A 23,149-nucleotide genomic window follows, 5' to 3' on the forward strand; every position below is an offset into this window, starting at 1 on the left:
CTCCATAATGTCGGAGAACAGCCGCCAACTGTTGAGGTCGACCCAGCGTCGGTTAACCCTCGAGAGGTGGCCGCAGGGCTTCTACTGACTCCTCGGTGTAGTCAGGCACCCACATGGCCCCCTTATTGTAGGAGGGCATCTCCGACGCCGCGACGACCTTCAACTGGCAGCCTCCATCCCATAAGGGGGGGAGGCTGCTGACGGTCTCCTTCAGCCAGTCCAGGGTGTAGTCGTCACAGCACCATAATTTAAGTCCCCCACGAGCAAGTTGCTGGGGGAAATGGTCGAAGGCGGGGACTACATCCCTGGTGAGGTCATTCACAGCCTCGCTGTGTTTCAGCTCAACTGCCCGCCGGATGATCGTCATCTGGTCCGGGGACAGTTCTCGCCAATCAGCTGCCACGATTACTGCGCTCAAGTGCGCTTTTAGAGCGCCCGCGTAATTGAGGCAGGCTGATTGGGGGGCCTTGGGCCGAGCGAGACAGGCCCTCTTTGGGGGACCTCTCGTTCCCCCCGCCTCTGGAGACACCTTCTCGTCGGACCGCATACGTTTGACCCGTGCGCTGGTGTTCGCCGGTGTCTTAGGTTGCCCACCACCCGGCACTAACCTGAGGCATCCCTTTTGGGACGCACCCGGGTGTGCAACAGAGGTGGGGGCTTTATGTGTAGCCGAGGAGGAGGCGGGAATCGGCCTGGCCGGTGTTGGGAGGGGTGGCCCCCCTGCCGGCATCGAACCCCCCGTGTGCCCCCGAGTCACGGTAGCACTGCCGCGGTCATACTCATTGGAGCGACCCGCAGCAGCACTGGACGGCGTGACTCGAGCGGCGATGTCGGCCAGGGGCACCGCCGCCAGCCTGGCTGCCTCCTCCCGCATCCTCCGCCAGTGCAGCCTCCTCCTCGCAGCGCCGCTCATGCGGTGGCGGGTGCGTGTTGCGCCATCGACGGCCGGGTCCCCGGGGCCCCCGGGGGCGCCGCGGCCGGGCCCCGCCGGCGCCGGCGAGCCGGGACAGGCGGGGACCGCGGCGCTTGCCCCATGTGTGGTGTCAATGGTGTGGTGTGTGTGTTGTTTAGAATATTAAACTAAAAACACTTTATCAAGTAACGATCTGCAATAAATGAAATATGGCGGGTAGTTTTGTGCCACTTGATTCACTAAACTATTAACTATCACTGTAATACGTTTCCGCGGTTTTCACGCCGAGATAACAATATCACAGGACTATCAACACTTTAGCTTCACTTTAAAACTTTAATCACTCACGATTTTAAAATATTAGGTCTGTTTTCGATTTTTTATCAACGGAGCGCGCGTTCGGTTCGCCTGACAAGAAAGATGGCCGACCCCGGCCGAAGAGGACTTATTACCGTTTACCTCCGAGGTACAGATTTAAACACCATGTTTTTGAACTCATTTGCATGAGAAGTGCCGTCCCGTCGGTGAAGTATAATACAAAGTGCCCGACCCCCGCTGAGAAAAAACATAATTTTGGAGAGAAAAACTAATAAATAATCAAAAGGACCAAGAAGGAAACAAAAAATACAGATTTCAGTGATTTATTAAACAAAAAATTCTCATTACATATCAGTAATCATTATAAGTAATCTTTTAAAAACTAAACACGACTTCGAGATATCATAGTAATTATGAAAAAAAAACTGAATGAAACCAATATTTATGTACAGACTTAAGTAGCTTCTTATGATTTAGAAAATACAGGTGTATACCATTCACATTTAAAATGTATATAAGTAGAACTTTCGAGAACTATTCTAAACCTACTTATAGTATTTATGGGATATTCATTAATGTAAATATTTTAAGACATCATTCACATAATCTGATTTAGGCATATCTTTGTATACAGTTCATTAAGAATGTACATAATTTTTATAAATCTAAGGTTATATTTTTGTATGATAAATTCCATAATAACTTACCAACACATTAAAAGTTTTTTGGTGTTTCGACAATGGACAAGCATGTTGCAAAAATAGCTCAGAACAAGTTTTGTTCTCTCGATATGACCATAGGTACAGGATGAATCCAATTAATACAACTGTATTGGTTCACCTTTGTATAAATTTGTTTGTTGATTATCTATGGCATTATTTCGGTGGATATTTGTGTCATGGTTTGGATCATTCCACATTCTATAGCAATAATCCGTGTAAATGGATCTTCAACAGTAATTTTCAGGGTTTCAATCCAAAGTTTTTTTTATGTAAACTAACTTACAGGGAACTTTATATTACTAACTTAACATAATAACTAAAGTCACAAGATAAAATCATATTGCGTCGTTTTGATAAAATAGCGTTTGTACCTCACAACGAGGCAAACACTAGGGTATAGCCCCCTAATGTATACCAACAAAAATACATTTCCTAAAGCTCAGTGAGCCAATGCCTATATTGATTCAATGGTATACAATAGAGATTATTTTACACTTCAAATATGAGCAAAATTTCTACATAAAACCTATAGATTTATAACGTAACATGATCTTACTATAATAATACATATTTGAAGTGTGAAATATAATGCACTAAACACAAGTTTCACTAACCTATACATAGCTTTAGACTCTGAGTTGAACAAGGCATGGACTTAACACGTTCGCTGACTGTTAGATACGGTGAATTATACGCAGTAACAAAACAATAATTCTGGTCGTGTCGCGAATGTGTTAAGAAAATTATACTATATAATTTAAATCTAAGGAAAGCATTTACTCCATTCTTTAGTTTATTGCTACCTTAATTAAGTTCCATTATGTAAAATGGCTTATTCGAATTGGCTTTTATTGTGTGAATATATTCTTATATGTAATGGTTTAGTAACCATTAACCACTATAGTTAAAATAACTAATGCCGAGTTGCAGAAAGGGACTTTAAGCTAATGTCGACATTAAATCTATGTCTGTCTCTTTCTGTCCGTATACTGTCAAAGCAAGGCAACAATACATTTAATGCCGACATTAACTTAAAGATCCTTTCTGCAACACAGTGTATTACTATCTGTGCATCTTAAAGAAGTCGTATTTGTATGTTTTATATAATTATTACAACTACTCAACGCAATCACTCTATAGTCCTACTAATGTAAAAGATTATTTTAAACTTTCGAGTTTTTCAAAATGCACAGTACTTAGGGACTATAGTACTTCTTGTAACTGCAATAATATTATATCATTAAATCGCCTTTGACGAAATAAACGGTGTTGTTCGATCAGTGACTTAAAACTGACACAAAAACTACTTCATAAGGTAAAAAATCTTTATAGTTGCAGGCTGACACAGAAAATGACATTAAAATAATGATGACATTAAACCACTTGACAGAAATAAATCTAAAGTCAACTTATATCTAAAGTCCTTTTCTGCAACTTGGCGCTCGCCGTTATATAAATGCATCTTTATTATATACTAGCTGTTCCCGCGAGCTTCGCTTCGCCTTAAAGAGTTCCCGTGGGAAGTCCGGGATAAAATGTAGCCTATGTTCTTTCTCCGGGTCTAGATTATATGTATACCAAATTTCATTCAAATCCGTTCTCTAGTTTTGGCGTGAAAGAGTAACAGACGGACACAGTTACTTTCGCATTTATAATATTAGTTAGGATTTATTAAGTCCTACATTGATAGAAGGTTAGTTATTAAACAAGTGGTGCCAATATTTTTTGGTGGCTATTATATTTTTCACCACCACTATTTTTAGATAAAACAACTTACATTATGAACTAATCACGCATTGTTTCCCGAAAACATTCCCTAGGATTTTAAGTCATTTACAAAAATGCCGTATACATAATACAAAACTTGGAAAACTACATTAAGTGATTGTCTATGAACGTTAATTTGATTTACTTTTCACTGGCATTAGACTTATTTTATCAATACTGTTGTTCGAACATACCAGAGAACTACGGTTTATACCGTTTAAAGAAAACAAAGTTTCACAAGTCAAGTGTTTTTTTACTGACGCTGTTAGATACCAAAATAACAACATTAGGATCGCCACGGGAAGACTCAGTAAGCATGCCAAAAAAACGTGTCATAGACAATCTCTTACACCCTCGGAGACACCACTCACCCCCCTACTCTACGAATATACCTAAATTTCAGGGCCCCGCCACCATAGATGTCTTACGGCAAAATCGGGAATAACAGTTATTCTATGATCATACTAGCTGACATTTAGTTCTTTTGATTGCAGCGCCGCAGCTATCGAACTTGCGTGGTGGTGGGGCTCTACCCCCATTACATCTTACATGACGATACAGCGTTTGCTATCGACCCTGTCTTCGGAAGGCGTGGCGGGGGCGGCAACTTCGGGGGCGGAGGGGGCGGCGAGGGGCGCGGGGGCGGTCTTCAGAGACTCCGGGTCGAGGGGCGCGGCCAGCGGCGCCGACATCGGCAGGTCGGTGTTGATGCCCACTATCTGTTGGTGGAATACGATTGGATTAGATATATGGGAATGTTTGGAGGTTTTGTGATCTTATGTTTATCTTTTTTGGAGTCGAAGTTTACTGAAGTAAATAGACAATATACCTACATGTCTGTGGAGATTTATGCCATGGTTTCCAGGCTTGGGAAGTGGGTTGGAAGTTGTGAATCATATTATTTTAAAACTATAATTCAGGTGATATGATGGGTATGCTACAATTGAAATACAATGGACAATATTTCAAAAAACTAAAGCTGCTATAAATCGAAAACCATTTCGAGATTTAGCTCCAAAGGCCACAAAAAAAATGTTTTTGTATTTTTTGGATGTATCATTTTCGAGAAAATCATAAAATAGTAAAAAAGTGCTGATGACGTCATGCATCAGGTGCGATGCATTTTGATGATCAGAGCCTATAGATTTAAAAACAAAGTAAATGTCACTTTAATTTTTGATTGACGTTGACGTTTTATCGTGACGTTGTTGTTTATTTGGGTCATTTTCATAACTTCTGTTCTGACACTTTCTGACTATTTCTTTTATTTATCATATAAAATGGTTAGTACTTATTAAGAGATGACCTCTATATAATATGTCCCAGAGCATGCCACAGCCTACACAGCTGAAAAAATGCTTCTGAAAAATGTTTCTGCTTATTTTTTTACATGATAAGTACTTTGTTTCATCGGAAATATCAATGTCATTTGAAAATGACCCATTTGTTGGTTGGCATGTAAACAATGTTTAAATGTCACTTGTCAGTGTCATTTATGTTTTTTTTCTAGAGTAAAGCAATAGACAAAAATAAAAATTGAGCCTAATATGTGACGTCCCTTCCGGTTTTAAAATAATTAACTTTAAAGTTAAAAATATCATGCAAAAATTCATGTATATACAAAATAAAAAAATACGGGTCCTTTAATTTTTTGTAAACTTTCCGATTAGCTAATAAAAATATAGGGTAAAGAAAATGAAATGTTGTCCATTGCATTATTCTCTGGTTATGTTTTTAACAGAGTAGATTACTGACTCATTGTTAGTAAAACATAAAATAATATGTTAGTAATAAACATATAACTTACAGAATGTTTTCCTCAATGTTATCAGGTCACTTCACGAGTGACGTCATAAAACTGGGGAAGCCCCGTATAGTAGAAACTACATTATGATGTCAAAAATGTAATGCATGAAAATTTATACAAACGGCGTTTGTTAAAAAAAAGTTTTAAAAGTGGCAATACGGTAGAATTTTTCCTCTTTCGGGATTGGTATCAATCGGGATTTTGTATGCGTTTTATTAGTTACTAACGTTACCGATAGGGGCGCTGATAAAGATGTCATAGCAAGCATAGCATGGGACACCTCAGGACACCCATGCTAATAGAGGTATAAAATGGGATAAGTACTACCAGGCAGTACTTTTTTGACTATTTTGAGTGTTTGAATACTTATCTGTGCACAGCTGCACGCATTTTCTTTTTAGCCAGCCACTAACCAATTTTGAAATTCTGATTTTGTTTTCGGGCTGATGCACATGTAGGTTTCGACACCCTGTACAAGTATATTTTTGTATGTCTGATTTATGTGGTGTTCAACAAAGTAATATTCTATACTATTCTATGTATGTACAATATGTACATACCGGCGCAGCACGTCTTGACGGCAGCGGTGAAGCAGAAGACATCAGGAAGGGAGGCACGAGCCGCGCCAGCAGCCGCCGCCGTTTGCCCCCCGCGCCCCCGGCATCCCCCACGCCCCCCGCGGCCCCCGCGCCCCCGGCGACCCCCGCGGCGGGGGCGGGGGCGGGGTCCGGCTTGCGCTTGCGCCCTACGACGGTGCCGGTCGGGCGGGATGATGCTGTGGAAAGGATTGTCGTTTTGAAAGGATTGTCGAAATTATGTGTCATACAGAGAGGACGCATAAGCCCAGTAGTGGGTGGACACAGGCTGATGCTGATGGAAAATAATTGGGGTACTAACACTAATTCAAATATTACAGACTGTATTTTTTTTTTTTTTTGTCAGCGCCTTAAACACTAGCGCGTATGTGACTATAATTTTTAACGGTGAAACTTTGGCTGGATATTAATATGAGATCAGATGAGTATGATAATTGACTTATCTGGTCGAATTAATCCACAGTATAAGTAGTAGTAGTACTCACATGCATCAGTCTTGATAACCCTGGGTCGCGGCTGGGGCATCTCGCCTAACACCTTGTACGACTGTCTGGAAATGAAAAAAGGACACAAGCATAAGTTAATATTATTTTTGATCGTTTTTAATGTTATCAGTTTCATTGAACATAAATAAATAAATCTACTCTGCGTTCGGAATGCGCTCTTTTGTCACGGAGATACATGGAAAAAAAACAGAGCCGTTTTAAAAAATATCTTAGGTTTACCTTTTACTCCCCTGTGGGGTACGCAGGGGTGTATTGCTGTACTTTTCGAAAGTGGTGACGACGACCTTAGGCGGGTAGCCGGTAGTGGCTGGATGAGGAAGGCCGAGCACAGAGTGTTGTGGCGCTCCTTGGGAGAGGCCTATGTCTAACAGTGGATGAATATTGGGTGATGATGAACATGGTATATCATATCTACAGTCGTTTGCAATAGAAACCAACAATCATGTAAACAAATATGGCGGACTGACATTGACAGCGTATTGTTTATGCCCATAGTGAAGTCATAGTGTTCTAATTAGATTAAATATATAAGCCATAGATAGACTATAAAATAAAACTGATTATATATAAAAAAAGTGTTTATTAAAACAAATTTAAATCTTCGTCTTCGTCATCATCACTATCAGAAGTGTCGCCGGTGACCGTAAAATTTATAAATGGAACCACTATGTCATCGCTCGCCATGTCTAAAATGCCGTCGAGCTTTTTCATTTCTTCCTCTTCCTTTTTTCGTTTTGGTTAATTATATTAAGCTCTTGATTTTTTTTTAAATTGTATTCATATAATATTAAATTAAAAATAAAAGATAACTTCAGATTACGAACAACACTAACTTTTCAATGACTTATAGAGTTCGATGAGTAAAAAACTAAGATGACAGCTTGTCAAATACTTCGAAATTTTTACGTTGCAAATGTTTTAACAAATTTAACTTATAAATACAAGTTAAATCGTGTTGAAGATAATGTGAAAACAATGGTGTGTTCGTTGAAATCAGACTATGTTCATAAATTGATCGAAAATGTATGTGATTACGGAGTAATCGTGACAATTTGGTTTGTTTACATGATTGCTGGTTTCCATTGCAAACCACTATAGTAAATGACTCTACGCTACACTCACCTGCCGCGCACGGTCCTCAGCCCCGCGATGTAGGGGCTGTTCCCGGAGGCCGAGGGAGCCTCAGAAGTCGAGGAGAAGGAGGTCTCCGTGATATCCATCTCCATCGTTGTGTTGTTGCCTGCAACGAACATTGGAGCTAGTTAGAGGCGAATTAAACTTTGTGGAATATAAGTAGATGTGATTTGACGAGGATGGAATGAGAAGGTCATTGACAGGAATAGATCGAAGACCCAGGGTGTCCTTTGCTTAGCAATACTAGTAGTATCTATGGCGAATCGCTACATAGTGAGTGATCGTACCCGCGTGTAGCGGCAAGTAAAGATTGGATGCGGAAAGCTACAGAGGCCTACATCCAGCAGTGGATTGCTATACAGGTGTCCCAAGTTAAAGTGCACATCCGAATCATAGTGATTGTGTCACTATGTGTAATATTCGTTATTCTAATAAACTTTTTTTTCTACTGAAATAGGGTAGAAGTGATCCCTCACCAGTATAATTAGCCTGCAGCGAGCTGGCGGTGGTGTCGGCTATTCTCGAGCTGCGGCGGTAGGGGGACACCTTCACGCGCGACTTGGAGAAGTTCGTGTCCGGCTTGCGGGACTCCGCTGGGGGGATAACAAATACGTAGGTTAGAATACATGTACAAAATTTATTATGACTAGATAGTATAAAGCAAAGAAGGTTCCCGCGTATGTAGGTACACAACAGATTTTGAAGTCGTTTATTAATAGATAGACTGATGGAGGGTTTATAAATGTACAAATTTAGCGTAGCGTAAAACTTATGGTTGAACCAATTGTTAAATAACAAACCTCAGAAATAAATTTCTCATAAAAACTTCATTTACTTGCATACAATTGCATGTCTAAGGTTGACTTACGCAAAATATTGAAACGCATTTTTAAATCTATTGCTGTTCGAGCATTACAATAAAACTTTTGGTACAAGCCACTCTAAAGGAGTAAACACATAGAGAACTAGTCTTCTAACAAACTAACAACAAACACAGTTAACCTCAATAACTCACCCTGACTGCTCTCACAATCCTCCAGCACAATCACCGCTTCCAACTCTTTCTTTTCTCCCTCACTCTTCTTGCCGTCTCCCTCACTCTTCTTGGCATCTTCTGCGTTCTTCTCGGCACTTCTGGGCGACTCTGTGGAGCGTAAGATGCGGTCGGGGGTGGGGGCGGGGGCAGGGGCGTCCTCTTTAAGCTTCAGAAGTTTGGTCTCTCTCGGCTGTAAATAGTGATTGGGTTAGGAGGTTGGTGGGGTAGGGGTTTTGTGTTAGTTTTAAGCCGCGTACAGACCGGCCCAACGAACGTTTATCGCGCACCTTCGTTGCTGCAAACTGCCCTGTATTATGTATGATAAATATCCATCGTTGGGATAACCGTTGGCGTTCATTGGCCGTTCGTTGGCCTGGTCTGTACGCAGCTTTAGACAGGCTGCGAGTTTTTCAATTGAGATTTGAATGAGGGTGTAATGTTACAAAAACTTCCAAAGACATTAATCCATCAAAATGTTAATCAATCTCAATTGAGAAACTAGAAACTAGAAATTAGTGTTGGGATAAAACGGACACAAAACATACATATTATTTGTTAAACTCGTACATCACAAGTTACCAACGACTTGTAAGTCAATTCACCATCAACTATAAAACTTTTTATACTAACCCAGTTGATAAGGAATTCAAAAACAATTGTATCAACAAATCGGTTATAGATTCTACTGATACACATGTATGACGTAAATTTGCAAGTTGCAATTTGTGTAAATGACCTCATCAACTCTGTTAGGATTAGGATAAAACACGAACGGACATTTACATTCACCAAAACAATGTTATTTGGTTAAATTTTACAATAGTGCTTCAATAAATACCTTACAATACTTATCCATTTACTAAATCTTTGCATAAGAGTTTTTGTTGCTACTTTCACGATACAAACTAAAATGGTGCAGTAATCTACTGATAATAAATAGTGTGGTCAAGCCGGTGACAGGTGGCCGGTGGTGGCTGGTTGTGGAAGGCCAAGGACAGTGGTATGGTAAGCCGAAAGTGGTGAACCAGGGGTCATTCTGATCAATTTTTGTTCTACAAGTTTTTGGAAAACCCTCCTCTCTATGGTAATATCAAGTGACCCATTTTCTATGAAGATTGATCTCCTGAGTCCCTCCTCTTCGGCTTACTATACCACTCTTGCAACATCCAGAAGGGCTAGCACGGGGCGCTATTAGGATGTTACAAAAGTTCTCCGTCCCGATAGCCCTTCTGTACATGTGACAATGATGTGTGCACGTGCATGATGAGTGGTGGCACGTCCAGGGCGCGACTTGAGCGAGGCATCATTAGTGCGTTACGTCGCCGCAGCGACGTCACTGCCATACATTTTTAGGACATTAGGACGACCGTTCCTTTGGGGCGACGCGACGCAACGCACTAATGGGAAATTGATCAACAAGTCGTAACAAGCCTCACACTTACATGCGTGTCGTCGTCGGCGTCGCGGCGCTCGCGCGGGCGCGGCGTCTCGGGCGTGCGCGTCGGCTTCACCTTCACCAGCGATGGGATTAGTTCAGTATCGTCATTGATTGGGTTATGGAGGGGTTAATGTGATGGGGAAATGTTACTATGCATATGTGTACAATCGCCCTCAGAAAGACATGTGGAACATGGTTTACAGTGCCATCTCTGCAGAAAATTTGCGAGAATCGAACTGTCAACATCCGCTGACGATTTATTCTGCTTTTTTTGGTTCATACACTTTATAGATTTCGCTAGTGAAAAAGACTCAAATTTAGTGGTTTATGCAAACTATCACAAGTAGTATAATTGACGAATTTACAAGTGGTAATAAGAAATCCCTCACTGCCAGTAGTCCTGTGAGTGAAGCTTCCTGGTAAGAGGTCTATCGCGTCGTTTAAGTTTTTATGGATTGTAGAGGGCATTAGAGTGTCAAGTCTTTCCCTTAAAGATCATAATATGAATGGCATTTAGTCTAGATGGTTTGTGATCATAGCAGAATACACTTTATGACGGCGGTTAATGATATATGCGTAGTAACATTTTATCTGCTCTATATTTGATTAATTCATTTTAAATCAGATCATCTGCTATCGAACAATGTGAATTGCGTATAAATTATGAATATTATGTGATATTTTTATGCCAACCAGTTACCAGAGTCACCTAGAATGACCATACCAATCAAAACAATTGTCAATATCCTCAGTAAGTCACAAATCACAATCCAATTATTGGATAGTACGACTGGTGTGTTAAGTAAATGGGGTTCTTAAAATATTCTAATTTGTGAAATATGGATTAAAATTAAAAGTAATTGAACATAATTTATTTCTATTATTGTTACCTCAGCCAATATTGATCAATTTTGAATTTGTTAGTGTTAGGAAAACCACTCCTTTAGTATCATAACCAAGTATCCAATGAACTTACCTTCCCTCCCTTGCAAATATAAGAAATGTATTACTCGAATACCGAAAATTTGGACCGCAGCTTACTCCCTCTATCTCCTCTATCTATATAATTTTATGTAACTGCAGGTGTATATTAACTGGTAAATGTTAATCGGTAAGTAACGTTGAAAACACATATTCCCATACCAAAAAATCCAAACATAAAATCGATCTCCAGCCAAAAGTGCTCTAAAACCTTTTATGACCTAAAACCGCTAACCCCAGACCTAAAACCCGCATCGTTCCCAAATGCTTCCGCTACGCTGAGCGGACATTCGTCGCGGTGTAATTTTCTTTAAAATTTTCAAACATCACGCCTCCACCGCCGCCGCGCACGCATGCAACGGAAGCCGGAATCCTAAAAACGTCTCAAACATCCTCTAAAACCCCATCCAACCCTTGCCACTCCACACATTCTCTAACACCCCACTCATCCCCAAAATCCCAACTTAACACTAAACCCCCACTTATCCACTATACACCCCACCCATCCCCTACAACCCTACCGCTCCCCACTCATCCCCTACGCACCCCTCCCCTCCTCCACCCACCTGGTCCCTCCTCGTGGCGCTGCGGTCGAGCGCGGGCTCGTCGTCGCTGCGGTCGTCGTACGCCAGCTCGGGGAACAGCTCGTCCAGCTCCTCGTCTTCCGACTCACTCACCAGAAGCGCGCCGCCATTGTGTTGGGAGCCGTTTGTCGAGCTGCCGTTCTGGTGCGGTGCGGGCTGCGGGGTTTGCGGCTGGAGGGGGAAATATTAATCATTATGTTAGTATGAACTTTGAGGTGGAAAGGGAGACAAGAAGAAGAAATGGATGGATTTTCGTTATTACGAAAACGCAGTTATTACTGAAGTGGACACTCCCATGATAGGGACAGATGGAAGATCCAAGAAGATATTTTCCAAGCGGTGGGGGAGAATAATATGCAAACAAAATATCGTCCGTAGAGAGATAGATTTATGACACACTACAATATTTCATACCCCTGAAACCATTTCATAGTAACCCTAAATTAAAATAACTAGGGTGGCCATTGAATTAGGAAGACATACCTTCGGACTGGCTTCTCCTTTAGAGTTGCTTTCCTTTACTTTGTCTTCTTTCTTATCGGCCGGTTTCTCTGCTGGCTTGTCAGCTTTCTCTGTCGGTTTGTCGGCAGGTTTCTTGTCAGCTGGCTTGTCTGATTTCTTCTCTACATGTTTGTCTGCACTACTCTTTTCTCCATTTTTATCACCTGTTTTCTTATCTATACTTTTATCGGCTGCCTTTTCAGCGGTTTTCTTGTCGGCGGGTTTCTTGTCTCCGTTCTGTTTGTCTCTCTTGTCCGTGTGTTTGTCGCCATTTTGTTTCTCGGCGGCCATCTTCTCCTTCTCCGCGTTCGCCGCCACTTTCTTCTTCATGTCCTTCACGGGATTCTCCGCATTCTGTAATTGCAATGTTTTGTATGGTTTTAATAGAATATTATATTTTATTCAAATAAATCCACTTTTTCTAGAAATTTAATGAAGCGTAAGAAATGTTTGACTCTATTTTGATAAGCACTAACTTCAAAAGTGGTCAAGTCTGTAAATGGTTTAAAACATCCTAACTAATATTATAAATGCGAAAGTAACTGTGTCTGTCTGTCTGTCTGTTACTCTTTCACGCCAAAACTACTGAACGGATTTGTATGAAATTTGGTATACATACGGTCTACACCCTGGGAAAGAACATAGGCTACTTTTAATCCCGGAATTCTCACGGGAAAAGTTTTAAGGCGAAGCGAAGCGCGCGGGAACAGCTAGTAATATATATTTTCCTTCTACGTTTCTCACCTTTTCTTTATCATCGATGGCCGCGCTCTTGCGCGTTGATTTTTGACTCATATTTTACCTGAAATCAAAGAAATAAAACTCGTGAAAATCTTCATAAGTCTTTAGATCTCATTGTTGTAAGTCAGTTTCAGCGGCTATACCTAACACAAGTCACAAACCGCCAATGTTTGAAATAATTTATAGGCGATTAAGTTTTTTAGTGTAGATAATTTCAAAGCTACTGCAGCCAGTGCAGCCTACACAATGTCTCGCTTCGTCATACAAGACTTATCCAGGCGCAACATCGTCCAATCATCATTAACATTACTTCATCCAGCACTGTTAGTAATTGAGTAGATAGCGGGATATGAGAACTCTGACTAAGGGCTTTTTAATAGCGATGGATGTTTTCTCTCTAAAGCTATTATTGTATAATATCTCTCATGGTATTGAGAAGAGTGCGTGTAGAGTTAGGAAGGTTACAGACAGTTTGTGTATATATAGACGATGTATTATCTAAATTAATATTCATATGAATCAATGAATTTCCTTAGTAAAACAATTATATAATAACAGTAATACAAATACTTGCTTTACCTAAGAGAAATAAACAAAATATGCCATTCCTACTAGAACTACAAACAGGAACGACTAGAGTAATATGAATATGACAGAACAACTAAATCCGAAACTTCATTTTCTAATAAGATAGTGAAAATGGCAACATCAACAGACAACATCTGCTGGCAGGTACCTAGTCGCCTGCGCGCGCGCACCGTCTATGCCGGCACTACAGTAGAGAAGGGCCGATGACCCCGCACACACACATACATACATCAATGAAGGGCGTGGTGTGATGTGAAGAGAGTAGCGGAAAGATATTACGGAAGATAAGTAATATGTTGAAGATTTGTAGAAGATACACAGAAAAAAGAAAGTTGCTAAAAAATTTTAGAAAAATTGAGAACTTTTTACGAAGTCTGTTAAAAAAATTGCGATGGTGTGGTTGGTACGATTTTAAGTCCCCAACAGTTACTTTAGAAACATGGAAACCACTTAAGAATGAAAGTCACCAAAGGAAACCACTTCAACTTTAATTCATTATGTACCTACCAGGGCCTAAAAATGAAGCACAAAATCCCTGAAATCTTCAAACTTGGAGCAAACGCCATTATCACTAGCGCGCTCACTTCTACCGCGTCATTACACCGCTTTCAAGGGCTTTCAAATATTATTAGTTTTATGAACAGACGGAGAGCTCTCACTCAAGATCAAGATTGTTTGCGGATCGTTCCCGAGTGTAGATAGAAGTAAAATAATTGGACTTGGGATTATCAGCAAGATTTAGTAGAGGAGTAGTATTGAAGTATATTACAACATAGGTCTTTGATTGGCCAGACCACAACAAAAATAAATAATCAAAAGTTGGCTTATTGAAACGAAATTGAAAAATTCCACGTGTGTACACGCGTTTGCATAGTTACAGTAGTTCGCATTTCACAATTGAAAAAAGGCGAGTCAAAGTGGGCTACAATAACAAAAGAACTTAGACCAAAACGTACAAAAATCATTTGAAAACCAGCATACCACGACCGCGCCAGTTTTTCACAACGATTCTTTCTGTTAGCTTATTTCATCAATTTGTATGTGATGATAGCAGTAGTTCACCTTTGAGCTTACTACGGATATTCTTGCAACAATTATACATTCCTATCCTATCATCCCCATAAGTAAGTAAAACATCTGAACAACAAAATTGAAGAATGTAAAGTAACTGATAAGAGCCAATCTGAACCATTGACAGATCGAGTCCACAGTCCTCAATATTTGAAAGGTTTGTGTGGGTACGTGGGTAGACAGTAGGGCATGCAATACCGCAATACCGGTATTCGTAATACCGGTATCAGGGACAAAATTCACGCTTTTTTCAATACCGGTATTGAAAGTTAATACCGGTATTGAAGTAATACCGGAATCGGACTTTTTTAGGCTATAATAAAGCGATTAAGATATAGTATTCCTATGTACAGTGAAAGCGCACTTGTTTCCAACCGTTTGATGCAGTTTTCGGCCGTTTGATATCTACTGTTGTCCATGCGTAAACGGACACTGGATGTAAAAATAATAATTTATTATAAAATTTAAACTCTAATACTCAATTCTCGTAAAATCTATTAAAAAAACTGAATTTCATTGCTTTTTCTCGTTTTATTTTGACCTATACGACCTTTAATGACAATATATGCTATTTATTACAAGGAAATCTAATACCGGTATTAATACCGGGATCCCGGTATTGAGTTGCAATACCGGAACTCAATACCGGTATTGAAAATAGTTCCGGTATTGCATGCCTTAGTAGACAGACACCTGCCCACTTTTTGTCTCGCGCAAGGTCACTACCAAGGCTGCTCCAGCTTATTAACGTTTTTATAACGAGATCTATTTGGGAACAAAAAATAAGGATAAGAATTTGTAGCTGACAATGTTATGTAATAGAAAGACGAGTAGATGGTGGTGTGTGAGGTTGATGGATCGGTTCATGTGGTTTTAGATATAAAGAGATAAAGGATTTTTATGGTCAGCCCGACAACCTGTTTATTCATATTACACACCTAGCGATCGTAAATTGATATTATTAATTAAGCACTTCTGTATGAAGGCACAGTAACTTTTGAGCTTTATCGGCTTAGCTTTGTGGAATATAGGTAAGGATTGAGGATATGCACAACAGCATTCAATCTTGACATAAGTTACTTTGTACATAGCCAGTATTTCCACGGCGCACGGGTGATAATTATGTAAGTCCTTAACTAGTTTCAATATTCAAAATAGATCAGCCACGTGGCGACCAGAAAAACTCATCAACTTTGTCAATTAGCGGCCGCGCCCAAAACAATCACTCGACAGTCCTGAAAAATACGTTTTTTTCTGGTCCACTGGCGCTCAGGTCATTGGCTGTCTAATAGTGTTGGTACAGTTTAATGTATGAACAAAGCATTGATAGAGTTGCTGGTATATATGTACTGACGTATTGAGTGCAAGCGGAGGTATCTGCCATAAGTCCATAACTACCATATAGATCACTAGACCGTGACTCCGCCTTGGGACTAAAAGCTCTATAACTTGCTTTTTTATCGACTCCCGCCATACAAACCTACAACTTCCGATATTACAACCTTAGGTTTGTTATGATACACCACGCTTTGGTTCTAATAATCAAAAACACCATGCACATATAAACCAATCACAAGTTTAAATATGAATGCAATTGCAATAGAGCGGTGCAAGTCCTCCTCTGTTGAACTATTTAGTCCAACATCGTCTAGCTACTAGATAGTACATATTCTAGGTTTATATCCGGTTTGACTAGGCTGCATCTGGCTGCCGTTATCCGAGCTCATTTCAAGAGATTTTGCTGCATTTTTGTATGTTTGTCATGTTTATTAATAGACCGATAATGTTCGACGTTTACGGAAGACTATAAACCTGTTTCGGCTGGACCAAAATAAGATATTATCTAGGTGTTACAATACCGCACGAACAACAAAAATGTTCCGTATTGGAATTATATTATTATAGTGCGCTAGTCCAGCGTGGTGGACTAGGCCTAAAATCCTTCCTTCCTATGTAAGGAGACCCTTGCCCCAGCAGTGGGGACGTGATAGGTCGCGATGATTATTATAGTGAATGGCTATTGTTAAAGTTATTAAGATGGTTTTATACTAAATCGCTGATACACCAGTAATACGCAGGTATATTATATTAAAAGTCAGTGGAAAAGTTGATGCTAAGCTAAGTAAGGAGTGAAGTGGGACAGTGAATGGCTTTCTAACCGAGGGGTCGCGCGGTCTAAGCCACAGCTTTCCTTCACTTGCGTTGCGAGCTAGCGAGACAGGTACCATCTGCGCACCGCTCATCATTACATCATATTACAAAATAAACATCAAGTACGAAATAAATTACGGTATAAAACTATAAAATGTAAATAGGAGAGTTAAAGAAATTAATTAAAATTTTCAATTTCTCTTTCACCCAGTCGTAGATTGGCTGGAAGAAATTGCTTTTTGGCAATAAGCCCGCCTTTGTATACGTCATATATGTTTTAAATTTGTAATCTGTTTTGTATATTGTTTGTTTGTGTACAATAAAGCGTATATAAATAAATAAATACATACAATACAAAATTGTGGTAGGCACCGCTTTTAAATCGAGAACAAGGCATCGAAATCGTTTCCCTACCTATGCTTATTTAACCACACCACAAACAAGCATTTTTTAGAAGCACTTACAAAGCAGACCCCTCTATTTAACTCTCCCGCATTCCATAACAAAGGCACTCCTTCCAAACATCATTAAACAATACACCAAAGATTCATTAGGCCGCGCGCACACAGGAAGCAGCGTGCCTCGGTGTGTTCACATCACAGCTTAACACACACGCGCGTGGAATAATAACCAGCACAGTCAATAGTGGCCGTTGTAGACTGAGGTTTGTCGATACGGATGGTGTATGAATTTTGCATGGATGACACAGTGTATGGAGGTATTTATGTGTGAATAATGTCTGAGACAGTTTCGTATTGCCTGAAATTGTTTAATTTGCGAAAGTGTTTTTAATAGAAACCTAGGATGTTGAATAAACATGCAATACTGTATTACTAAAGAGGCTTACTTCAGATACATTTTTATACATTTATGTGCGTGTATGTGTAGATAAATACAATGTACCTAAGTAAGATACTATGTAACAAATAATCCCATTATGAAATTTGTCATCCACACCTCCTACTGCCTTACTTCCTAGACTGGTCATAAATAATAACTACCTACCTAATGTTAGTAACATAAGTTAAGTACGTATTTATATTTATAGGTACATCCATAGACTTAGTATATACTAGCGTATAGACGAACTGACAGCTCGATAAAACGTGACCAATTTTGATTTTTCAGTGTGTGCATTAGCTAGTGATGTACCTTTCTTTACTTTGGAGGACCATCGATAAGTTATTGAAGTTCGATGTTCGACCCTTGGAGAGAGTTGTTCCATAGACTGTTGTTGTCCAGATTATAATTTTGACATAGTGTAAAAAAATGCATAAATAAAAATAAAAACACTTTTTTCATCGCTCCTTATTTTATTGACTTTTAAACAGAACAATCTTAGATATATCAGCTGTCTGACCCATATTACAGGCTCTGCCTCGGATGGCCGTGTCTGAGATGATCCCACATATTTATTTATTTAACTGGTTCATTACAGTTTCGTTTCCTAAATTATTAAGTTTACATTCATTCTTAAGTCGAATTGCTGCAAATGGTAGAGTTCTTCTTTTGATTCCAACCAACGCGTCCAACTAATTTCAACCACTTTCGTCTTATTATAGTATCTATAGAGGGAATCTGTTGGACAAAATATAGTAAATAATTAGTTTATGTATTTGTTAAAAGATGTACCTTGCCCTGACAAAGTGGTTCAGATACGAGACGGTAAACGCAAGCTAGCATTTATTTTCATAGGTAACATTCAAGATAAAATATCGATAATGATATCGATTAATTTGAGTCAATCCCTAGCGTACATGTAAAATAAATTGATGAAAAATATATTCACTAAAATCATGAAAATTATTAACAAACGGACTTCCACATACACAAAATATGAAAGTAAACAACAGCATTGGCATTATTTTATATTTAATACAGGATAAACGACCAATTTTAACCAAAAATAAACGCGTCGAGGCAGTGATGACGATTTTGGTATTTACCTGTGAAATGTGCAATTTTCAGGATTATTTCTATGATTAATGCCACAATCACTCGCAGAAGATGTTACCATTGTTGAATACAATTAGATTTACTGAAAATAAACCACGATGTACGCAAAAAAACCAAAATACTAAGGTGTTGATTTTCCGCGTGCTGAATTGTGACGCTCTGTCATTCAAAACCAGTCACAGGTTCATTGGATTCGCTATCCTTTTCTATCTTACCAAATTTCCGTAAGGGATTTTCTTCTCCCTCGCTCGCTTTGTTCGTCTATACGCTAGTATATACTAAGTCTATGGGTACATCAAATCTGTGATATAACATTATAGCACTAGATTTGGCAGTATTTAGCCCTTTGGACACCTTCGCGTAGTAATGGAAACAATATTCGTACGGCAGGGATGATCAATTATCATAAAATAAGTACAACATTAAAACAAATACGGAAGGCAACTTTAAACTCTAGCCCATAAGAAAGCTATTGCAATGCCACTTCTTCCCAGTTGAAGCATCTTGATGAATGAGACAATTTATCAATCAAGTTTATTTCACTCTGTCCTCAGTTTGTGATAGCGAGCCTGTTTGTCGATTTGTCTGTTTTCATTTTAATGGTGTGCTTTGCTGAAGGGCTAGACCCTAACGTAAGCTGTAGTTGAATGAATTGATTCTAGCATCAAATAATATTTACGCTAACTGTAGCTCTCTCATCAGGAATAAAAAAAACCGGCCAAGTGCGAGTCGGGCTCGCGCACAAAGGGTTCCGTAGCAGCAAAATTACAGTTAAATCAACCTATCTCAAAAACTATAAGAGATACTTTGATCAAACCAAAAATCGTTGAAAGAGTTAATTAGCATGCATCACCTCTATTTTTTTTAGAATTTTATACCCCGTAGTTATAAAAATAGAGGGGGGGGGACATACTTTTTACGACTTTGAGAGCTGATATCTCAAAAACCGTTCACTTTAAGAAAAATGTTTTTTAGAAAACTTTATATCATTTTAAAAGACCTTTCCATTGATACCCCACACGGGTATGTACGGTGGCCTGCGCCTAAAAGTATACAGGCGGAGTTTTTAAAATAGCGATCCCTGATGATGATGTGACCAGCTACATCTGTTATAAATACGGGGACGTGTTGTGTGTGATGTCTGTAGCAGTGGTGTTTATGTGGATGTGCTTGAGCAGCATGTGAGCTTGAGATCGCTATTTTAAAAACTCCGCCTGTATACTTTTAGGCGCAGGCCACCGTACATCGAAAAAAAAAATTTCATCCCTCAGTTACATGTATGGGGGGCCCCACCCCCAATTCTTTTTTTTACTATTTAGTGTCATATTTTTGTAGCGGTTCATACAACACATATTCCCATCAAATTTCATCACTGTAGTACTTATAGTTTCCGAGTAAATCGGCTGTGACAGACGGACAGACGGACAGACGGACATGACGAAACTATAAGGGTTCCGTTTTTGCCATTTTGGCTACGGAACCCTAATAAAAAACAATAAGTAACAGTGGCCACAATTAAACTGATGACTTTTTTAATAAAGTTACACCGTTCATGTAGCTAAAATTATACACAGCCAAAGGGGGGGACATAATTAACAAAGACGCCCGTAGCTAGCGTACAGCAGACTAACAAAGCAATCAACTTGGTGAGGCAATTTATTCTGTTAACATATTTCAGTCTTCCCTCCTACTTACCCTTTATAGGTACATATTCAGTGTTCAAAGAGGTTTGTGCAATAGTTATATTAGCAATTCAAATATTGATTGTAGGCTACGTTTTCTCATTTGCGAGTATGTACCTGGGCATAATAATTTTAAGTCATACTCAATACAATCCCAGAGCTGCATGCCACTGGCAGTTACATAGCAGTTGTCTAGCATTTAGTATTTTGACCTAAACTCTTTGTCTTTTGTTAAAGCTTATCCAACATCCAACAGAGACTTAAGAAATTCAACATTTTATTTTGATTCCCTATGTTGTATTGTTCAATAAAATTGGTAACCTACCTAAGACTCTACAGAATCTACAAAATCATATTAAAATTACAATCCTCTTAATTTTTGCACCAAAACAGAAAAAATCAGACCTATATCATCAAGTACCTTCTATTAATGTCATAAACAAAGTAAACCTGTAAACTAAAGAGGCTTTAAAACATTGACAAAGTGAACTTCAGTAAGACTGTAGGTGTCGATACTGTGAACATAATACTGCTTACTGGTGGCTAGTTCACGCATGACCACCCATCATGGGCCAGTGGACTGATCCAGTGGCATCACAGCTACCTTCAAAAGTTTAATAAAGTTTCTCCTCCTTCCAAGGAATCTTCTTTGATGACTTGAAATGAAATTACCTACATTTATAACTGTATTTAGTTATTACACTATTAATGTAAATTAAATGAATTGTAATATTTTTGTAAATTAAATTAAGTATAATATTTTATGGGAGACAAGACATACAGTTCATTTTATCATGGAAACACATGTTATCTATGTGTTTCATCAGTTCATTTTAGTGTTATCTGCCAAAATTTTAGAAAGGTAAATAGATACATGAGTAATCTACCTCCAAATACCACTAACTACCTAGATAAGGAGGTTAGTACTTACTAATTTATAAAAGGGTCAGCTCTTTTATGTTTCAAAATTACTTTATGATTAGAACATATTTTTTAGTTTTGGAAACCTGAATCACAAATGAATCACTTTAGATCATTAAAAGCAAAAATGTTTATTGCACACCTTTAACTTACAATAAAATAATAACTATGAAGCTAAATGAAGATTAAATACAAAGTTTAATTTGAACCAAAAAAACAATGTTTTACATACCTGCTCTAAAGACAAAAAGTTATACTTACTACACTAGCATTAATTGAATAATGAGCTGACCTTGAATATGAATGAGACATTAGAGATTAATGGATGCCAAAGCTGGTCTCATGGTATTATGTGATCTACATTATGTAAGGTTTTAATCACTTAAATTTTTTGAGTTCTTTGCATTATGTCATAGACTTCTAAAACAAAATTATCAGCTATGGATTTAATAGCAGAAGATACACCTAGCTACCTTCTATAATCCAGTCAAGTAAATCATTATAATATGGTCAGAACTCATAGATCCAGGTTGCATTATGTCAGATTGCACCAGATTAGTGATTAGGACTAGCCTAAGGTTCTGGGTCAGATTTTGCAAGGATATGTCTAATACAGTGTCTGATTTCCCGGTAATGGCCCAATGATGAAAGAATGAAGATGTTATTGAACACACTTACAAAATAGTGTAAATATGTTGCTACTTATACTTCTTAGCATGCCATGTCTATCAACATATCTGCAGTGTGACTGTGAAACAGCCCTAGCACTGTAGTTGCAATGCTGCAGAGTTATCAAGTAATGATCCATAATCCTACAGTTATTCATGCACTAACTATAGCCATAAATGTGTATGTTCATCAGACTAAAGTATTATTTATCTCCTTGTATACTAGAGTATGTGATTATTGTTTGTTTTAGAGTATGTGAGCATTTTCCTGCTCATATTTGCTATTTTAATCATAAACTTACATTAATAAATGAGAACATTTAACACACAGTAGGTGAAGTAACCACTAGTACTCTTCAACTTTGCGCATAAAATATCATGTCCGCATCGCTAGCACTTGGGTTTAGCAGTCTATGTTTAGTCCATAACCGTACATGATATACCTACCCAGGTCTAGATGAACCTAGGGCATAACCTATTAATGATTGTGATAAATGGGAAGAGAGTAGGAAAACTAGTGCCAAGTATGACTTGTATGGTATCAACTAACAGCTAAAGGAAATTAAGGTCGGAAAATCTATGTAAAAAAGACAAATAGATGTAAAATAAAAGAATGGCGGGCGGCGTAATTATTGTGATTGTGATGGCGCGCCGTGCAGTTTTTGTAGCAATTTATATTTATAAAACAGTAATAACTTACGTCTGGCTACGGAGAATGTATTAAAGCACAAAACACAACACTATAATACAAATTTACACGAAAACCGGCGTGTAATTTGAAACAAAATTAATTTATTTACGAAAAGCGTCGTTGAAACTTCAATCACGGTCGCGAACGCGAAACAATTAATGTTGCCATAAGCAACAAATAAAAAATCACTTTTGTTAGTTTTTTTTTTTAATTTTAAATTTATTTTTATTTAACTTCACTAAAGGTTACTTAACTACTGGTAAAGGAACAAACACTATTATTATTTAAATAAAACAAATATATTTCTTTTAAATGTAAGATTTTTGAATAATAATAGTTTGTGCTTGTAACAATAATTATATGAATATTTTTTATCT

At 38.6% G+C, this 23,149-nt stretch overlaps 1 protein-coding gene across 1 annotated transcript; it reads right to left on the bottom strand.

Moving 5' to 3' along the window:
* Window positions 1-4,225: 4,225 nt before the first annotated feature.
* Window positions 4,226-22,918, bottom strand: LOC105380003 (enolase-phosphatase E1). The gene is made up of 10 exons (XM_048630574.1): window positions 22,782-22,918; window positions 13,048-13,105; window positions 12,286-12,657; window positions 11,896-11,973; window positions 8,779-8,989; window positions 8,240-8,356; window positions 7,752-7,869; window positions 6,609-6,673; window positions 6,088-6,302; window positions 4,226-4,439 (listed from the first exon to the last, which is right to left on the bottom strand). Exons 2-10 carry the CDS (start codon window positions 13,096-13,098, stop codon window positions 4,266-4,268), a joined length of 1,401 nt encoding a protein of 466 aa, XP_048486531.1. The 5' UTR covers window positions 13,099-13,105; window positions 22,782-22,918; the 3' UTR covers window positions 4,226-4,265.
* Between the last annotated feature and the right edge of the window lie 231 nt (window positions 22,919-23,149).

This window comes from Plutella xylostella, chromosome 26, assembly GCF_932276165.1.
Source record: "Plutella xylostella chromosome 26, ilPluXylo3.1, whole genome shotgun sequence".
Classification (NCBI taxonomy): Eukaryota; Metazoa; Arthropoda; class Insecta; order Lepidoptera; family Plutellidae; genus Plutella; species Plutella xylostella.